At 42.6% G+C, this 15,783-nt stretch overlaps 1 protein-coding gene and 2 non-coding genes across 3 annotated transcripts; all 3 read right to left on the reverse strand.

Annotated features, from left to right (window-relative positions):
• Positions 1 to 1,036: 1,036 nt before the first annotated feature.
• Positions 1,037 to 7,861, reverse strand: ATP5F1B (ATP synthase F1 subunit beta). The gene is made up of 10 exons (XM_030322935.1): positions 7,706 to 7,861; positions 7,053 to 7,235; positions 6,648 to 6,822; positions 5,434 to 5,555; positions 5,003 to 5,187; positions 4,112 to 4,270; positions 3,857 to 3,979; positions 2,494 to 2,706; positions 1,874 to 2,075; positions 1,037 to 1,302 (listed from the first exon to the last, which is right to left on the reverse strand). Exons 1-10 carry the CDS (start codon positions 7,830 to 7,832, stop codon positions 1,205 to 1,207), a joined length of 1,587 nt encoding a protein of 528 aa, XP_030178795.1. The 5' UTR covers positions 7,833 to 7,861; the 3' UTR covers positions 1,037 to 1,204.
• On the reverse strand, positions 5,278 to 5,348 carry LOC115519594. The gene has a single exon (XR_003970589.1). It is a non-coding gene; the product is annotated as a small nucleolar RNA SNORD59 (small nucleolar RNA).
• LOC115519595 lies at positions 6,913 to 6,987 on the reverse strand. Its single transcript, XR_003970590.1, has one exon. It is a non-coding gene; the product is annotated as a small nucleolar RNA SNORD59 (small nucleolar RNA).
• Positions 7,862 to 15,783: the final 7,922 nt, after the last annotated feature.

Raw genomic sequence — 15,783 nt, forward strand, 5'->3', positions numbered from 1 at the left:
TTCGACCCAACTTGAATGCCTCAGGGGTGGAGCCTATAGACGCAGGCTCCTCCTCAGGACAAAAGCCCCAGCTGGTTTGTAAACAGTCATTAGCAAAGAACCACATCCCAGCAAATGGCCTTTATGGATTTCAAAATGGTGAGATCAGAGTTCCTGCAGCTTCCAGTCCTACCACCAGAGGGCAGTAGGAGATGGGCCCTGGCTCAGAAAAGAACACTTAAGGGGCACCAAATCTGACCTTGCACTTGTTTCACTGTGAAACGATACTTTTGAGTACTCCTAACCCTGCACTTTTAGTGGCTAAAATGAAGGGTAGTTTATCTAATTCCATTATGTATTTCAGAAGCCCAACCCCACCCCCACAAACTCTGGAAATTGGCATTCCTTTTAAGATTCAATCTCCCTAACTTTCCTAAAGGATCTCAGCAGAGCTCAGGATTAGGCCTCATAGTTATTTTACACCATGCACTGCCTGAAACAATCATACAACTGTATGTTTGCCCAAAATATAAATCAGCAGGCAGTAGTCAGGAACTTTCTGAAAAAAGGAGGATGGGGGGAGGGGAAGGAGCAAAGCCAAAAAAAAAAAAAAAAAGCCTAGGTAAAAGAGGGGGGGCCCTTTTGACTCAATCTTTGCATATTTATTAATCCTTCAGAACACTCATTTCCTAAAAACTGGATTCCTTCATTAACCCCTGCTTTGTCTTAGAATAGTCCCCTCCAGACCCATTTTTCCACTCTTCTAAAAATAAAAAATACGTGCTTTTTAACCAGCAGGAATAAACTACATAGAATATTCAAGAAGCAAATAATTTGCTTTGACAAATAACAAAAAGGCCAAAGCTGAGGCCCTACTATTGAGATCACATCATCTACAGGGAACCCCTCACAAGACCCACAGCTGTCCATCAAGACAATGGCTTTTCATTTTTGATGACCCCATTTCAAACATATGTGGTCTACTTTGTGCTGTTTCTTACAGCCACTCTAATGTTCAGTGTTGGTTATGTTGTCAGGACCAAGAAAAACAGACCAATTCTGACAGGTGTACATTTTATTGGAAACCTTAAATACTCTTCAGACAGAACACAATGTCTTCAACCAAGGCTCTGATTGTGGCCTAAGGAGCAAACAGATTTTTGGATTAGGGGCAAGGAAAAGTACAGCACAGAGGACAAGCGCTTAGTTTGCCAAAAGGATTTCCTCACGAATGCTCTTCAGCCAGCTTATCAGCTTTTGCCACAGCTTCCTCAATGGGTCCCACCATATAGAATGCCTGTTCTGGGAGATGATCATATTCACCTGTATGGGAAAAAAAATTCAATGGTGAGAAGTGGAAAGATAAACTTTTTGTGGTATATAAATACTTCACCACTTGGGGCGACCAGTCAGAATACGATAAATTTGTGTCATCCAAGAAATCTTTTAACAAACTTCTGTCTTAAATCCAATTTACAAGACGATATAGTAGGGATTAAGAATAAATGGTCCTGGCCACATAATCTGGGTTCAAATTCTTGCTCTCTACCTTGGCTGGATGGTATCAGAACCTGTTATTTTAAACTTTTCTGTGCTTCAATTTTCCTAATTTATAAAAACAAGGATCTGTAATTCACTCAGAAGAGTAGCTAGGACTGAAAGCACTAAGTGTTGAGTGTTGGATGACAACAATCAAGTGATACAAGTTTCACTCTCAGAAGTAGACTATTTCCAAAGAACACTGACAGACAATAGTTTTTAACTAAAAAAATTCTTTAGGCACAACATGCTTATACATTGCTTGATGATGGCTGGCATGGGAACATAGCACAGTGAACATTAAAGAGATTTCAGCTTCTCTATTTTATATTCAGCTTTATACTGGCAGTCTCACCTGCCAAAATCTGCTGGAAACCTTTGATGGTCTCCTTCAGAGGTACCAGCTTCCCCATATGACCTGTGAAAACCTCAGCAACCTGGAATGGCTGAGACAAGAAACGCTGTATTTTCCGTGCACGGGACACAGTCAACTTGTCTTCCTCAGAAAGTTCATCCATACCCAGGATAGCAATGATGTCCTGGAGAGATTTGTAGTCCTGTGAGAAAACAGGAGGCCTGAATAAATATTGATTCTTTTAAGTTTGGACAAAAACCTCAGGGTTAATACCACCTTGTATTCACACTGAGCTTAGTACAAAGCATTTTAGCACATTACCTCACTTTGCAAGTTAAATAGTGGTGAAATTACACGCTTGGAAGCATGAGGGCCCTCAGCTAAGATCAGTGTCTTATTCTCCCCACTTCTAGTCTACTGCCATTAGGAAAAAATGGATTCTAAATCTAAGTACCTGGAAACCCAAGAGACCCTCATTAATACTCTTTAATAGAAACTGCAGGTCTCCTCTTTGCTCCAAAGCAAATCACACAAGTCACCAGGAAGGCTTTGGTCTTAATATAGTACCCATATACCCACTATATGACTTTCTAGTCACTGATCTCACCTGCAGTACTCACCTGTAGGATCTTTTGTACCCCACGGGCAACATCATAATGCTCATTTCCAACAATGTTGGGATCCATAATTCGAGAAGTGGAATCCAGAGGATCCACAGCTGGATAGATGCCCAACTCAGCAATAGCACGGGACAGCACAGTGGTAGCATCCAAATGGGCAAAGGTAGTGGCAGGGGCAGGGTCCGTCAAGTCATCAGCAGGCACATAGATAGCCTAGAGTGAGTCAAGAACCCATGAAGAGCAGCAGGAAGCCAAATAATTCTGTTTAAAAGCCACGCCGCCTTTCTGACCTCTCCTCATTATTTCATTACAACTTCTTAGCATTTAAGAGTCCACCCCCAAAAAGACTTCTTACCATCCCTAATACCTGCTGAGTGAGCTTATAGATGATCTGGTCCCTCCAAGCTGTGATGAAAAATTTTCATTGTCATTCCTTTTGTTCTTCATCCTACGTTTTTTTTTTTTAATTTTTTTTTTCAACGTTTATTTATTTTTGGGACAGAGAGAGACAGAGCATGAACGGGGGAGGGGCAGAGAGAGAGGGAGACACAGAATCGGAAACAGGCTCCAGGCTCTGAGCCATCAGCCCAGAGCCTGACGCGGGGCTCGAACCCACGGACCGCGAGATCATGACCTGGCTGAAGTCGGACGCTTAACCGACTGCGCCACCCAGGCGCCCCTCATCCTACATTTTTTAACCCTATTATAGTGATACTCACACTTTTAGTTAAAAACAAAAAACCTTGCACGATTGCAATGCCTCACTGAAAGTTACTACAATTTAGACCCTTTAGATAATTTTACTGTTTACACCATCTACGTATATATGTCTGAAAATGCATAGCGTAGCACATAAGTACAGTGCATAAATACACTGCATAATTAATGTCCAGTTTCCATGCATCTCCAGACTCCTCAGGCTAGAAACCACTACACTCTGTAATCTACATTCACATACATGCCTTTAACTACCTTAAAGGAGCATTTCTTAACTTTTTAGTCTCTAACATGAATCCATAGAATATTACACATTATTTCAGGGAGCTCATTAACCTTGTTAAAAACCTTGAGGGACACCTGGGTGGCTCAGTTGGCTAAGCGTCTGACTTGGGCTTAGGTCATGATCTCAGTTTGTGAGTTCCAGCCCTGCATCTGTGCTGACAGCTCAGAGCCTGGAGCCTGCTTCAGATTCTGTGTTTCCCTTTCTCTCTGCCCCTCCCCCACTCGTGCTGTCTCTCTCTCAAAAATAAATAAACATTAAAAAAAATAAAAAACAAACCTCGAGAGAGAAGTAACTACGTTTTATATTTCTCTGTATCTAACTTTACATAAATTAGACCTTCATCCATTTCATTTTTCTTACCTGCACAGAGGTAATAGATCCCTTCTTGGTGGTGGTGATTCTTTCCTGCATGGTACCCATGTCAGTGGCCAGGGTAGGCTGATAGCCCACCGCAGAAGGGATTCTACCCAATAGAGCAGACACCTATAGGAAAAAAAAAAATAAAAGAAGGGGGAATGAGAACACAGGTTTTAGGTGTCTACATCTTTAGCCTCATCTGCATCATTCCATAAAAAGGTCAAATGAAACAGATCCTCCCAAACCTTCTTCTCTTACCTCAGAGCCAGCCTGGGTGAAACGAAAGATGTTATCGATAAAGAGCAGTACATCTTGACCCTCTTGGTCTCTGAAGTATTCAGCAACCGTCAGTCCAGTCAGAGCTACCCGGGCGCGAGCACCAGGTGGTTCATTCATTTGACCATACACTAGCGCTACCTGAAGTAATCATACACAATCAGAAAACCTGGGAGAGGAATATGGAAGCCATATGCCCAAGGTCCCCAAACCAGAGAAACTACCAAAAAACCCTCCTTCTCAGCAAGTGTCATTATGATTTGCAAATTTCTTTTCCCTTTTAGAGACGTGGTTCAAACACCACAAAGATTTCTTATGTTATTGAAGCAAAATTCCTGAAATAGGAAATAAGACTAAGTGAAGGGCACAAAATAGGGCTATTTGAGATATCTGAATTACCTCCAGCTTCCCAAAATTAACTTTCAAATGATGGGACTACTAAAAACAAAGTCTAAAATATAATCTGATATCAAAGAGAAAAGAAAATGTGTGTTAATGTATTAGATTGTTGGGGGAAAACACTGTCAAGAATTTCCTTTGTGGGTCGCCTGGGTTGGCTCAGTCGGGTTAAGTTTCTGACCTCAGCTCAGGTTATGAGCTCACGGTCTGTGAGTTCGAGCCCCGCGTCGGGCTCTGCTGACAGCTCAGAGCCTGGAGCCTGCTTCAGATTCTGTGTCTCCCTTTCTCTCTGCCCCTCCCCTGCTCACACTGTCTCTCTCTCAAAAATAAACATTACAAAAAAGTTTAAAAAAAAAAAAGTGTCCTAGGACACTAAAATGAAACTCTAACACAGGGTTTCAGCTAGCATTGCAGTCAACTAAAATGGTTTCCTGGCACAACTACTATGTGAACACAAATCAGCTTACTCCTTACCTTGGAGGTAGCATCTTTTAAGTTGATAACACCAGACTCAATCATTTCATGGTATAAGTCATTGCCTTCACGGGTCCTCTCACCAACACCAGCAAACACAGAGTAACCACCATGGGCTTTGGCCACATTGTTGATTAACTCCATGATCAGTACAGTCTTGCCAACTCCAGCACCACCAAACAGCCCTGGAAGAGGTTGAAAAGAAGCAATATTTGAGTGCTGTGTTCCCAATTAAGCAAACTTCAAAAAACAAAAAAACCCTTTTTTCTCTTTTCCCTTCTCAGGAATGGCATCTGGCTTCAGCAAACTCAGAAGAACGAAAGTCAGAAGCTACTCATCAGTGAGGGATAGATCTCAGTACCCATTCATTACATGATAGGATTTTTTCTTCCCACATTAGGTTTGGAAAATATGTACCACCAGTAACATACCAATTTTGCCACCCTTGGCATAGGGAGCCAGCAGATCCACAACCTTGATACCAGTAACCAGAATTTCCTGCTCAACACTCATCTCCATGAACTCAGGAGCCTCAGCATGAATAGCTGCAAATCTGTAAAGGTTGGAAAAGAGGAGCAGGGTCTATTCATCCTGTTGAAAGTTTCCTCCCAATTCTAACCCTTTACTCATAGTCTCACCTCTTATTTTTTTTTTAACGTTTATTTATTTTTGAGACAGAGACAGACAGAGCATGAATAGGGGAGGGTCAGAGAGAAGGAGACACAGAATCTGAAACAGGCTCCAGGCTCCGAGCTGTCAGCAGAGCCTGATGTGGGGCTCAAACTCACGGACTGCGAGATCATGACCTGAGCGGAAGTCAGCCGCTCAACCGACTGAGCCACCCAGGTGCCCCTCTCACTTCTTATATAACACTCCAGACAAGTTGTCATGTGGCACCTAGCCTAATGTTCTGCAATAAAGGGAATTCCATTATCTCACGAAGCAATGATTCCATTTCCTGACCTTTTAAAAAATTTTATGTTTATTTATTTTTGAGAGCGAGCAAGCGAGAGAGAGCCAGCAGGGAAGGGGCAGAGAAAGAGGGAGAGAATCCCAAGCAGGCTCGACACTGTCCTTGCAGAGCCCGACACAGAGCTCATTCCCATGAACCGTGAGATCATGATTTGAGGCTAGATCAGACCCTTAACTGACTGAGCCACCCAGGTCCCTGTCCCCATTTCCTAACCATCATAAAGATTTTCTTTTTAATAAGCCCTAACCTAACAGCACTTCTTCATATATCATTAGGAAATACAAAGACTTGCTACTTCTGGAAACTCCACAACCTAAGCCATTGGTATTAAAAGTCACTTAAATAATCAATTTGAGTCCTAAGAATCAAGTTTTCTAAAATTAGAACTTCTACATTCTCAATTTTCCTCAGAAAAAACTACATTTGTGGTTTTAATAACAGTATCAGCATTTTAAGTATTCTCTGCAGGAAAATTTTGCTACACTAGGTGTTGTCTTAATGTACAAAACTGCAAGAGGGGTGTCTGACTGGCTCAGTCTACTTGAGCATGTGGCTCTGGAGTTCAAGCCCCAGGTATGATGTAGAGCTTACTTAAAACAAAACAAAACCCCCAAAACAACCTACAGAAAAAGCAGTTCCTTTGCATGTAGATACAGGAGGAGGCATACTTACTGCTTGGTTTTGATGGGACCTCTCTCATCAATAGGTTCTCCAATGACATTCATGATTCTGCCCAAGGTCTCAGGACCAACAGGAATTTTGATTGGTGCACCAGAATCCAGGACTTTCTGGCCCCTAACCAAGCCTTCTGTACCATCCATGGCAATAGTCCTTACCGTGCTCTCACCTGTTAAAGGCATTGCAGGTTATACAGAAGGACAAGTTGGCTTCATATGATGAAGTTCAGCTGGCTGAAAGGCCTAAATCAACCAAGACTCCTTCTCAGTACCTAAATGTGGCTTCAGCATACTCAGAAGAACGAAAGTCATTTTGATAAAATCATCATAGAAGGAAGACTGATGTGGGGGATATTTGGACTAAACAAGCTCTTTACTATTTCTAACAAATTCTACTTACCCAAATGCTGAGCCACCTCCAAAACCAGTCTGGTGTCCCTGCCTTGCACTTCTAGGGCATTTAGGATGGGTGGTAGTCCCTCATCAAACTGGACATCCACCACAGCACCGATGACTGCCACGATGCGCCCGGTGGCAGCGCCTGCCTTCGGCGAAGGAGATGTTTGGGCGGCATAGTCTCTAGCTAACAAAAAAGATTGGAAGAAATCGGGGTCAGGGCTGTTAGTGGTAATCGGAAGCCCCGTCTTAACCCCCAAGAACTGGTAAATTCGGCCCATGACCGGCCTCGTCTCGCTTGCTAGTAAGACGAGTCTGGAGGGAAGGCCGCGCAACAACCGAGAATGCGTCTGCACAATTTTCCCATGCACAAAACCCCATGATTCGAGAGCTCAGTGCTCCCATTCACAGGAAGGTCAGTGCACCTGCCCGCACTTTTCCGTCACAGAGAACTCCTTTTCCAAAATGAGACGAATTAGGTCTAAGAAAGCTCCCGTGGGCGTCCTATTCTGGTTCTCCCGCCATTAGAGGGCAGGTCGCTGGCCCTGACGTCCTTCTAACACCAGAGACAGCTTTTAGGCCCAAGTGAAAATCTGCCCCCGGCTCAAGGTCATGGGGCGGCAGAAAAAACCCTAGCTCCTAGAGGAAGGCACTTACCAGGCTGGAGCACCGCCGGGGTGGCCCGCAGTAAGACCTGGGCTTGGGGTAGCGGCGCTGAAGAGCTGAGTCCCCGCAAGGCCCCGGAGGCCGAGGTAGCGGCCACACGGCCCACGAAACCCAACATGGCGGAGCTCGGGTGGGGACTGAGCGCTGCTGCGGTCCGGGCCGCCAACTCCCCCGCCGTTGGGGAGAGGCCTACTCTTCAGTAAGCAAGTCCATTGGATGAGTTTGCTGAATATCACTCTCAGTGCTGCTCCTATAGGTTAATAATCTCTGATCTTTTCAACCATTGGCCAAAATTGGTGCCAATCTGAATTCCTTCTTTTTCATTGGATATTGTCTGGTAAGGGGCAACCCTCAGAGACTCGAAATGTAATTGGACAACAGCGATGTCAATTGGAGAGAGTACTTGGCGGAACTACGTTTAAGAAAGGGGCAGAGTTCCTGTTGTGAAGCACGTGGGCTGTTTTTGACTGTCCTTGGGCTCTCACCTTAGATAGGACTTTGAAGTAGGTTGACAGTCTCAGGGGCGGGGGTTGGGGAAGTAGTAGCTTGGGGAAACACCACTGACGGTGACCTTGGAAAAGTCCGGAGACTTCTCCAGACTCAGAACTCGGTTTTTCTTTTGCAGTAGTACTCTTGGAAGCTTCCAGGCCGTTCAGCATGTCACGAATCCCGACAATCTAAATCACTTTAAACCGTACAATGAAAGAAATTAATGGAACCCAGTCACTTAACAGATGTGTGCTAGGCACTGAGGAAACAAAAGATAAGACCTCCCTTTTAAAAACAGAAAACAATGCAGTAAAATGTGATGGGTCCTGATTAGTACAGGGTTAAGTGGGTGCACGAAAGAGGGGATAAATATGGGTCACCTAGAGATGTAGGGGAATTGCCTCTAACAGTAGGAGATGGATATACCTGTTGTGAAACCGAGTAGAAATTCCTAGGATAAAGTAGGAAGACTATTCCAAGCACACGTTTGCATGAAACCGTATGCTCCTTTTGTTTTAACTGCAGGTGAGGAAGGTTAGATAGAGGTGAAGGAAAAAAGAGAAGGGATAGTAAGGAGATTAACAGGAGTCAGCTCTCAGTACTTTGGATGGAATGGAGACTGGCAGAGGTAGGTGTGAGGAAGTGTTCCTGGAGTATGGAAAAGCAGAAACAGGGCATCCTTTTCTGTGTTTGGAGGTGGGATTGGAGACCTTAATCTATTAGAACCTGGCTATATAGAGTTCATAATGGTGCTACCTCCCCAGAATTTTCCCCACCAACTCCCATTAGTTCTCATCTTTCTGAATGATAGTGAAAAATTTTCCTGTTTGGCAGGTAGAGCTATTAAAGAATTTGAAGGAGAAAACAGGAAGAGAATGTAAAATTTGGGTAATCTTGCCTAGTAAAAGGGAAAGAACCCAAGAAAACAGCAACATGTATGGAGCAGGTGGAGAAAAATAGCGAAGGAAGCAGCAGAGGACCAAAACCATGTTAAGAATTAGGAAAGACAATGTTAAGGAGAAAGTGGTCAATAGCACCAATCACATAAACATCCTGTAAAATAAGGGCTGAAAAGAACCAATTAGGTTTGAAAACTGGGGATTTATATCCTGGGTAAGTGGGGTCAAAGATTTCAATGGGCTGCATCATAAGACATAATCCACATTTTTGATTTGTGACCCATGTGTGCTTTCCATTAGGCTGGGCACAGTATCCCAGTTAATAAGATCCTATATATTTTACTAGCCTCCCTCAACTATTAGAGCTTAAGTTTGTATAGATAGGCTAGGATATTCCTTAGAGTATTGTCACTGAAGCCAGACTGTCAAGGGTAAAATCTTGTTTTTGCTACTTAATAGATGTCATTGGGCAAGTTAAATTCTCTGAGCATTAATTTTCTAATCTCTAAAAGCAATAATAAAATGGAAATAATCTCATAGGGTTTGTTCTGAGATTTAAGATTATTAATGAAGGCAGCATTTAAAACAATACCTGGCACATAATTAACACTGTATTTATGTCAGCTAGTATTACAACTTACTATTGACTTAGTGTTAAGATCCTTTGGTTTTGTATCACCAACTTTGGTCTTGGCCAAAATTTTATTAATCATCAAACACATTTATCCTGACACTTCACTAAACTCAGGTATTAGATTTTCATAAATTTCCAGATAACTGAAGCTCATTGCTTTTTCAAATGTGTCACATATTTCTTTGTTCCCTTAGCAGATAATCAAGTAATTTAACTTTTTCTTGGATATTTGAGTTATCAGTAAACATCTTTGAATCACATTGCAATGCTAACTTTCAATGTTACTAAGGTAGATGTCTAAGAGATGTTTCTCCATTATGCTTAAGTTTGTGAACTTAAAAAAAATTTTTTTTAATGTTTATATATTTTTGAGAGAGAGACAGAGAGAGAGAGAGAGAGAGAGAGAATGCAAGCGAGGGAGGGGCAGAGAGAGAGGGAGACACAAGATCTGAATGAAGCAGGCTCCAGGCTCTGAGCTGTCAGCACAGAGCCCATTGTGGGGCTGGAAGTTGTGAACCGTGAGATCCTGATCTGAGTGGAAGTCAGACGCTTAACTGACTGAACCACCCAGCCCCAAGCTTGTGAACTTTTTAATGTTTACTTATTTTGAGAAAGAGCACTTACACACAAGCAGGGGAGGGGCAGAAAGAGAGGGTGAGGGAGAGAATCCCAAGCAGGCTCTGTGACGTCAGCGCATAGCCTGACTCGGGGCTCAATCTCACGAACCATGGGATCATGACCTGAGCCGAAACCCAAAAGTTGGACGCTTAACGGACTGAGCTACCCAGGGACCCCTGAAGTTTGTGAACTTATTTTTGCTGTCAGTGTTTGCCCTCAGCAACTTTAGGTCCTGTTCTGAAATCAGAAAAGCTGCTAAATTTGTAAATACTGTCTAAAATAAATGTAAACGTGGTTAGCTTGAATTGAGATGGACCTTTCTGAACAAATTGTCATTTAGTTTAGAGTTCTGGTATGTTTTGGTCCTTTATCATGTTTCTTGATTCCCGGATAGCCCAAGGTAATATTTTACTTGAAACAGAAACTATTTATAATGAGACAATAGGAACCACGTAGACCTAATCTGGCTTTTTACCTGAAGTTAATTCCAAATGACTGCATAATGTGTGACTGAAAAACTTACCAATTTTATTTGGTCATGCTACACATTCTTCTAGTACCCTGTAATGGCTAGGATGTTTTTGTCTCTACATTTTTTATTATCATTTTGGATGATTTCAAATTCATGAAAACAATCCATGCAATATTCTAGCTTCTAGAGTTCTTTAACCTCTGAATTCCAATTAATTTCACACTCACATTTCACTTAAGCATCTTAACTCCTCAGTCATTCCCAAATGTAATCCTTAAAAGTTCTACCTCAGAGGGTTGCCTGGGGGGCTCATTGGTTAAGTGACCAACTCTTGATTTCGGCTTAGTTCATGATCTCATGGTTTATTATTTCAAGCCCCGCATGGAGCTCTGCACAGACAGTGTGGAGCCTGCTCCCAAGCAGGCTCTTTCCCCCTCTCTCTGCCCCTCCCCCACTCACCCTGTCTCTGTCTCAAAATTAAAAAAAAAAAAAAGTTCTACCTCAGAAATTGAATGCTGTCTTGTAACACCAGTTTTGGTTTTTTTCTTTACACAAGTAATACATGAACATATTCTTGATACACAGGAAATAAATCCTTTCAACAGTACAATTACCCCCAAAATCACACTTCCCCTTTCTTACTAAAAGTTTTGCATATACCCCATTCACTTTCGATCCAATTCCTTACACATAGAACTTTATATACCACCCCCCACCCTTGCATCTTTTTAAACCTTAGTGGAAGCACACTGCAGAAAACTTTTATTTTTATTTAGTAATTTTTTTTTAAAGATTTCATTTTTAAGTAATCTCCATACACAATGTGGGGCTTGAACTAACAACCCCAAGATCAATAGTCACAAGCTCTTCTGACTGAGACAGCCAGGAGCCGCTTTTTCAGTAACCTCTACACCCAACGTGGGGCTCAAACTTACAACCCTGAGAGCAAGAGTCACATGCTCTACTGACTTAGCCCAGGTGCCCCCAGAAAAATTAAGTTTTACGACCTTTGTTTTGCAGAACCTTGTGTCAGTACATTTACTCTTTTCTTTAAATTTTAAAGATTTTAAGTAAATCTTTATGCCCAACTTGGGGCTCAAACTCACAACCCCAAGATCAAGAATCACTTGCTGTACCAACTGAGCCAGCCAGAAGCCCCAATACATCTATTTTATTGATTATGACTGCACATAATGCCCTAAGAACATGTAATAATTTATTTTACCCCATTAATGGTCACTTGGATTGTTTCAAGTGGCTATTACATGCAATAATGAATGAAAAATAAATCTTGTACACAGTGTGCACTAATACTTCTTCCATAAATTCCTAGAAATGTTGGCTTAAATTATGTTTTAAAAAAATGTTTTTTAAACACTTATTCATTTTTGAGAGACCAAGACAGAGCACGAGCAGGGGAGGGGCACAAAGAGAAAGGGAGACACAGGATCCGAATGCGGGGCTAATGCAGCGCTCAAGCTCACGCAAGATCATGACCTGGGCAGAAGTTGGATGCTCAATCGACTGAGCCACCCAGGCACCCCTTAAATTTATGTTTTGTTAATGTTTATTTTTGAAGGAGAGAGGGAGACACAGAATCGGAAACAGGCTCCAGGCTCCGAGCCATCAGCCCAGAGCCCGACGCGGGGCTCGAACTCCCGGACCGCGAGATCGTGACCTGGCTGAAGTCGGACGCTTAACCGACTGCGCCACCCAGGCGCCCCTTAAATATTTTATTTTTAAGTAATCTCTACACCCAATGTGGGGATCGAACTTACAAACCTGAGATCAAGAGTCACATGCTCTACCGACCGAGCCAGCCAGGTGCCCCAACCTATGTTATTTTTTTTTAATTTTTTTTAACGTTTCATTTATTTTTGAGATAGAGACAGAGCATGAGCAGGGGAGGGTCAGCGAGAGGGAGACACAGAATCTGAAACAGGCTCCAGGCTCTGAGCTGTCGGCACAGAGCCGCATGCGGGGCTCGAACTCACAGACCTCGAGATCATGACCTGAGCTGAAGTCGGACGCTTACCCGACTGAGCCACCCAGGCACCCCCTGTGTTAATTTTAATGTCAGATTTGTTAACTTTTCTTTTATAGCTTTTACATTTTACATCATGCTTGGAAGGATTTCCCCATAGCATTTGGTTAGAATTTGATTAATGAATTGTTTTAACAAGTGGGCCAGCTATCACCAGCATCAGAATCACCAAAACTACACTATCCACTATAACCATATGGGGTGAGGTTAAAATTAAATAAAAAATCAGTTTGTCAGTCACACTAGCCACGTTTCAGATTATAACTATGTGGCTAGTAGCTACTCTATCAGACAATAAACGTATAGAATATTTCCTTCATCAGTAAGTCTCACTGAACAGAGCTGATATACCTGCAGCATAAACTGATTCAGAATCTGTATTTTATTTTTTAAATGTTTATTTTTGTGAGAGCACAAGCAGGGGAGGGGCAGAGAGAGGGGGACAGAGGATTCAAAGTGGGCTCTGTGCTGACAGCAGTAAGCCCGATGTGGGGCTCAAACTCACGAACCGCAAAATCATGACTTGAGCTGAACCACCGTCTCCCCAACAACCAGTTTTAGATCTAAAATGCAGATTCTGGGGGCACCTGGATCGCTCAGTTGGTTAAGCGCCAGATTTTGGCTCAGGTCATGATCTCACAGTTCTTAAGTTTGAGCCCCATGTTAGGCTCTGTGCTGACAGCTTGAAGCCTGGAGCCTGCTTCAGATTCTGTATCTTCCTCTCTCTGTCCTCCCCTGCTCACACTCTTTAAAATATTTTAAAACTGAACAAACAAAAAACAGTAGTTGTCAAATTTTGGCACATATCACCTAGATGACTTAAAAAAGATCACTGGGGGCGCTTGGGTGGCTCAGTCGGTTAAGTGCCCGACTTCAGCTCAGGTCAGGATCTCACGGTTTGTGAGTTTGAGCCCTGCATTGGGCCCTGTGCTGACAGCTCAGAGCCTGGAGCCTGATTCAGATTCTGTGTCCCCCTCTCTGCCCCTCCCCACTCACACTCTGTCCCTGAAAAATGAATAAATGTTAAAAAAAATTTTTTTAAATAAAAAAGATCACTGGCCTCTATCCTGTTTGACTCAGTAGACCTGTTTAGGGGCCCAGAATTTGTTTATATTTCTAACAAGTTCTTAGGGAGACTCCTGCTAAGTCCAGGGATCACACCTCAAGAATCACTGACCTCAAGTATCAGTTAAAGTGCAAATTCCTGGCCCCCACATGGACCTACATGCCTACATGCCTATCTAGCATTGGGACCTAGGAATCCACATTATCACAAAGCCCCATGATTTTGGTATGAGAACCACTGGGTTTGAGATGACCACAGAGAAATAGAAGGATCCAACTCTATAGAGTTGTGAGGCTTATTACTTGTGAGAACAAAGAACAGCGGTTAAGGGACAAAGCTGTTACACTTGTAGCGGAGGCAGCTTTATATTTATAGTACTCTCACTCCTGAACTTTGGTCATTACTACATATAGCCATGGAAATAGGTTGCTGGACGGACAATGGAAGTGAAGGTCACTGGATTCAAGCTGAAATATTTGGGCTACACTTATGGATAGGTTCTTCACATTAACAAATTATTCAGACAGGACAATAAAACTTATAAGTGACATGATTTTCCACTTTAGAAGACTGCTAGGAGAGCTTGGGTGGTGGCTCAGTTGGTAGAGTATTCAGCTTTCGCTCAGATTATGATCTCATACACTGTTCACGGATGCAAGCCCCCTGTCGGGCTCTGCGATAGCTCGAAGCCGAGAGCCTGGAAGCTGGTTCAGATTGTCTCCCTTTCTCTGCCTCTCCCATTATCTGTACGATCAAGCCCTGCATTGCGCTTCAAGCTGAGTGTGGAGCCTGCTTAAGATTCTCTCTCTCCCTCTACCCCTCTCCCCAACTTGTGCTCTCTAAAAATATTTAAAAGGCGGGGGGGGGGGGTCACCTGGATGGCTCAGGTCATGATCTCACGGTTCTTGGGTTCGAGCCCCGCATCAGACTCTGTTGACAGCTTGGAGCCTGGAGCCTGCTTTCAGATTCTTTGTCTCCCTCTCTCTGTTCCTCCCCCACTCACACACTCTCAAAAATAAATAAAATTTTTTAATGAAAAGAAAAAAAAAATCCCCATCAAACAGAAGAAACTAAAACTAGCCCAAACTAAATTGGTAGATAAAACCTTCATGCAATTATAACAACTAATTGCCTTCCTTCCCTTCCTTGGAGGGAACTTCACAGTTTAAAGTTGAGGTGGCTCAGTTAAGCATCCGGTTTTGGCTCAGGTCATGATCTCATGGTTCACAAATTGGAGCCCCACATCAGGCTCTGTGCTGACAGCTGAGAGCCTGGAGCCTGCTTCAGATTCTGGATTCTCAGTCTCCCTCTCTCTCTCTCTACCCCTCCCCTGCTTGTGCTCTCTCAAAAATCAATGGATTATTCTTTTTTTTTTTTTTTAGAAAGTTGAATATAAGCACCTTTATCACATGTCAAAATGGACAAAAACTATGGGAACAGATGCCAAACTTAAAAACTCACTCAAGTGATCCTCTCCCCAATAATTTTCTTTAAAGCAATACTAACTACAATTCAGATGAGATAATATTTCTCACGTTTTGACCTATTGATTCACCTTTCAGCCAGAAATACTGGAGTTAGAGGGATCAGATGCCATCCGTAAGGCTTGGTACCTGACTGAGCAAAAGGGATTAATGAAACACTTGAATAGGTTCAAGTGTTTGAACACAAAATAAATTTAATTAAATTTAGAAAATCTTACGAGACAGGACACAGTCAGAAACCCATCAAGCTATACTTTATTTCTATAGCTCAATGGCTGGCAATAAAACCACCAGAACCCTTAATGAATCTTTAACTTCTAGAACTGATACACAAAATGTTTTGCAAGAGAACTACACTAAAAA

Source organism: Lynx canadensis, chromosome B4, assembly GCF_007474595.2.
Source record: "Lynx canadensis isolate LIC74 chromosome B4, mLynCan4.pri.v2, whole genome shotgun sequence".
NCBI classification, from domain to species: domain Eukaryota; kingdom Metazoa; phylum Chordata; class Mammalia; order Carnivora; family Felidae; genus Lynx; species Lynx canadensis.

Coding starts and splice junctions, on each gene's coding strand:
- ATP5F1B (XM_030322935.1), bottom strand. CDS start 7,832: ATGTTGGGTTTCGTGGGCCGTGTGGCCGCTACCTCGGCCTCCGGGGCC. Junction 6,823..7,052: donor GGAGGTGGCTCAGCATTTGG/GTAAGTAGAATT, acceptor TGCCTTTAACAG/GTGAGAGCACGGTAAGGACT. Junction 3,980..4,111: donor TCACCCAGGCTGGCTCTGAG/GTAAGAGAAGAA, acceptor TTTTTCCTATAG/GTGTCTGCTCTATTGGGTAG.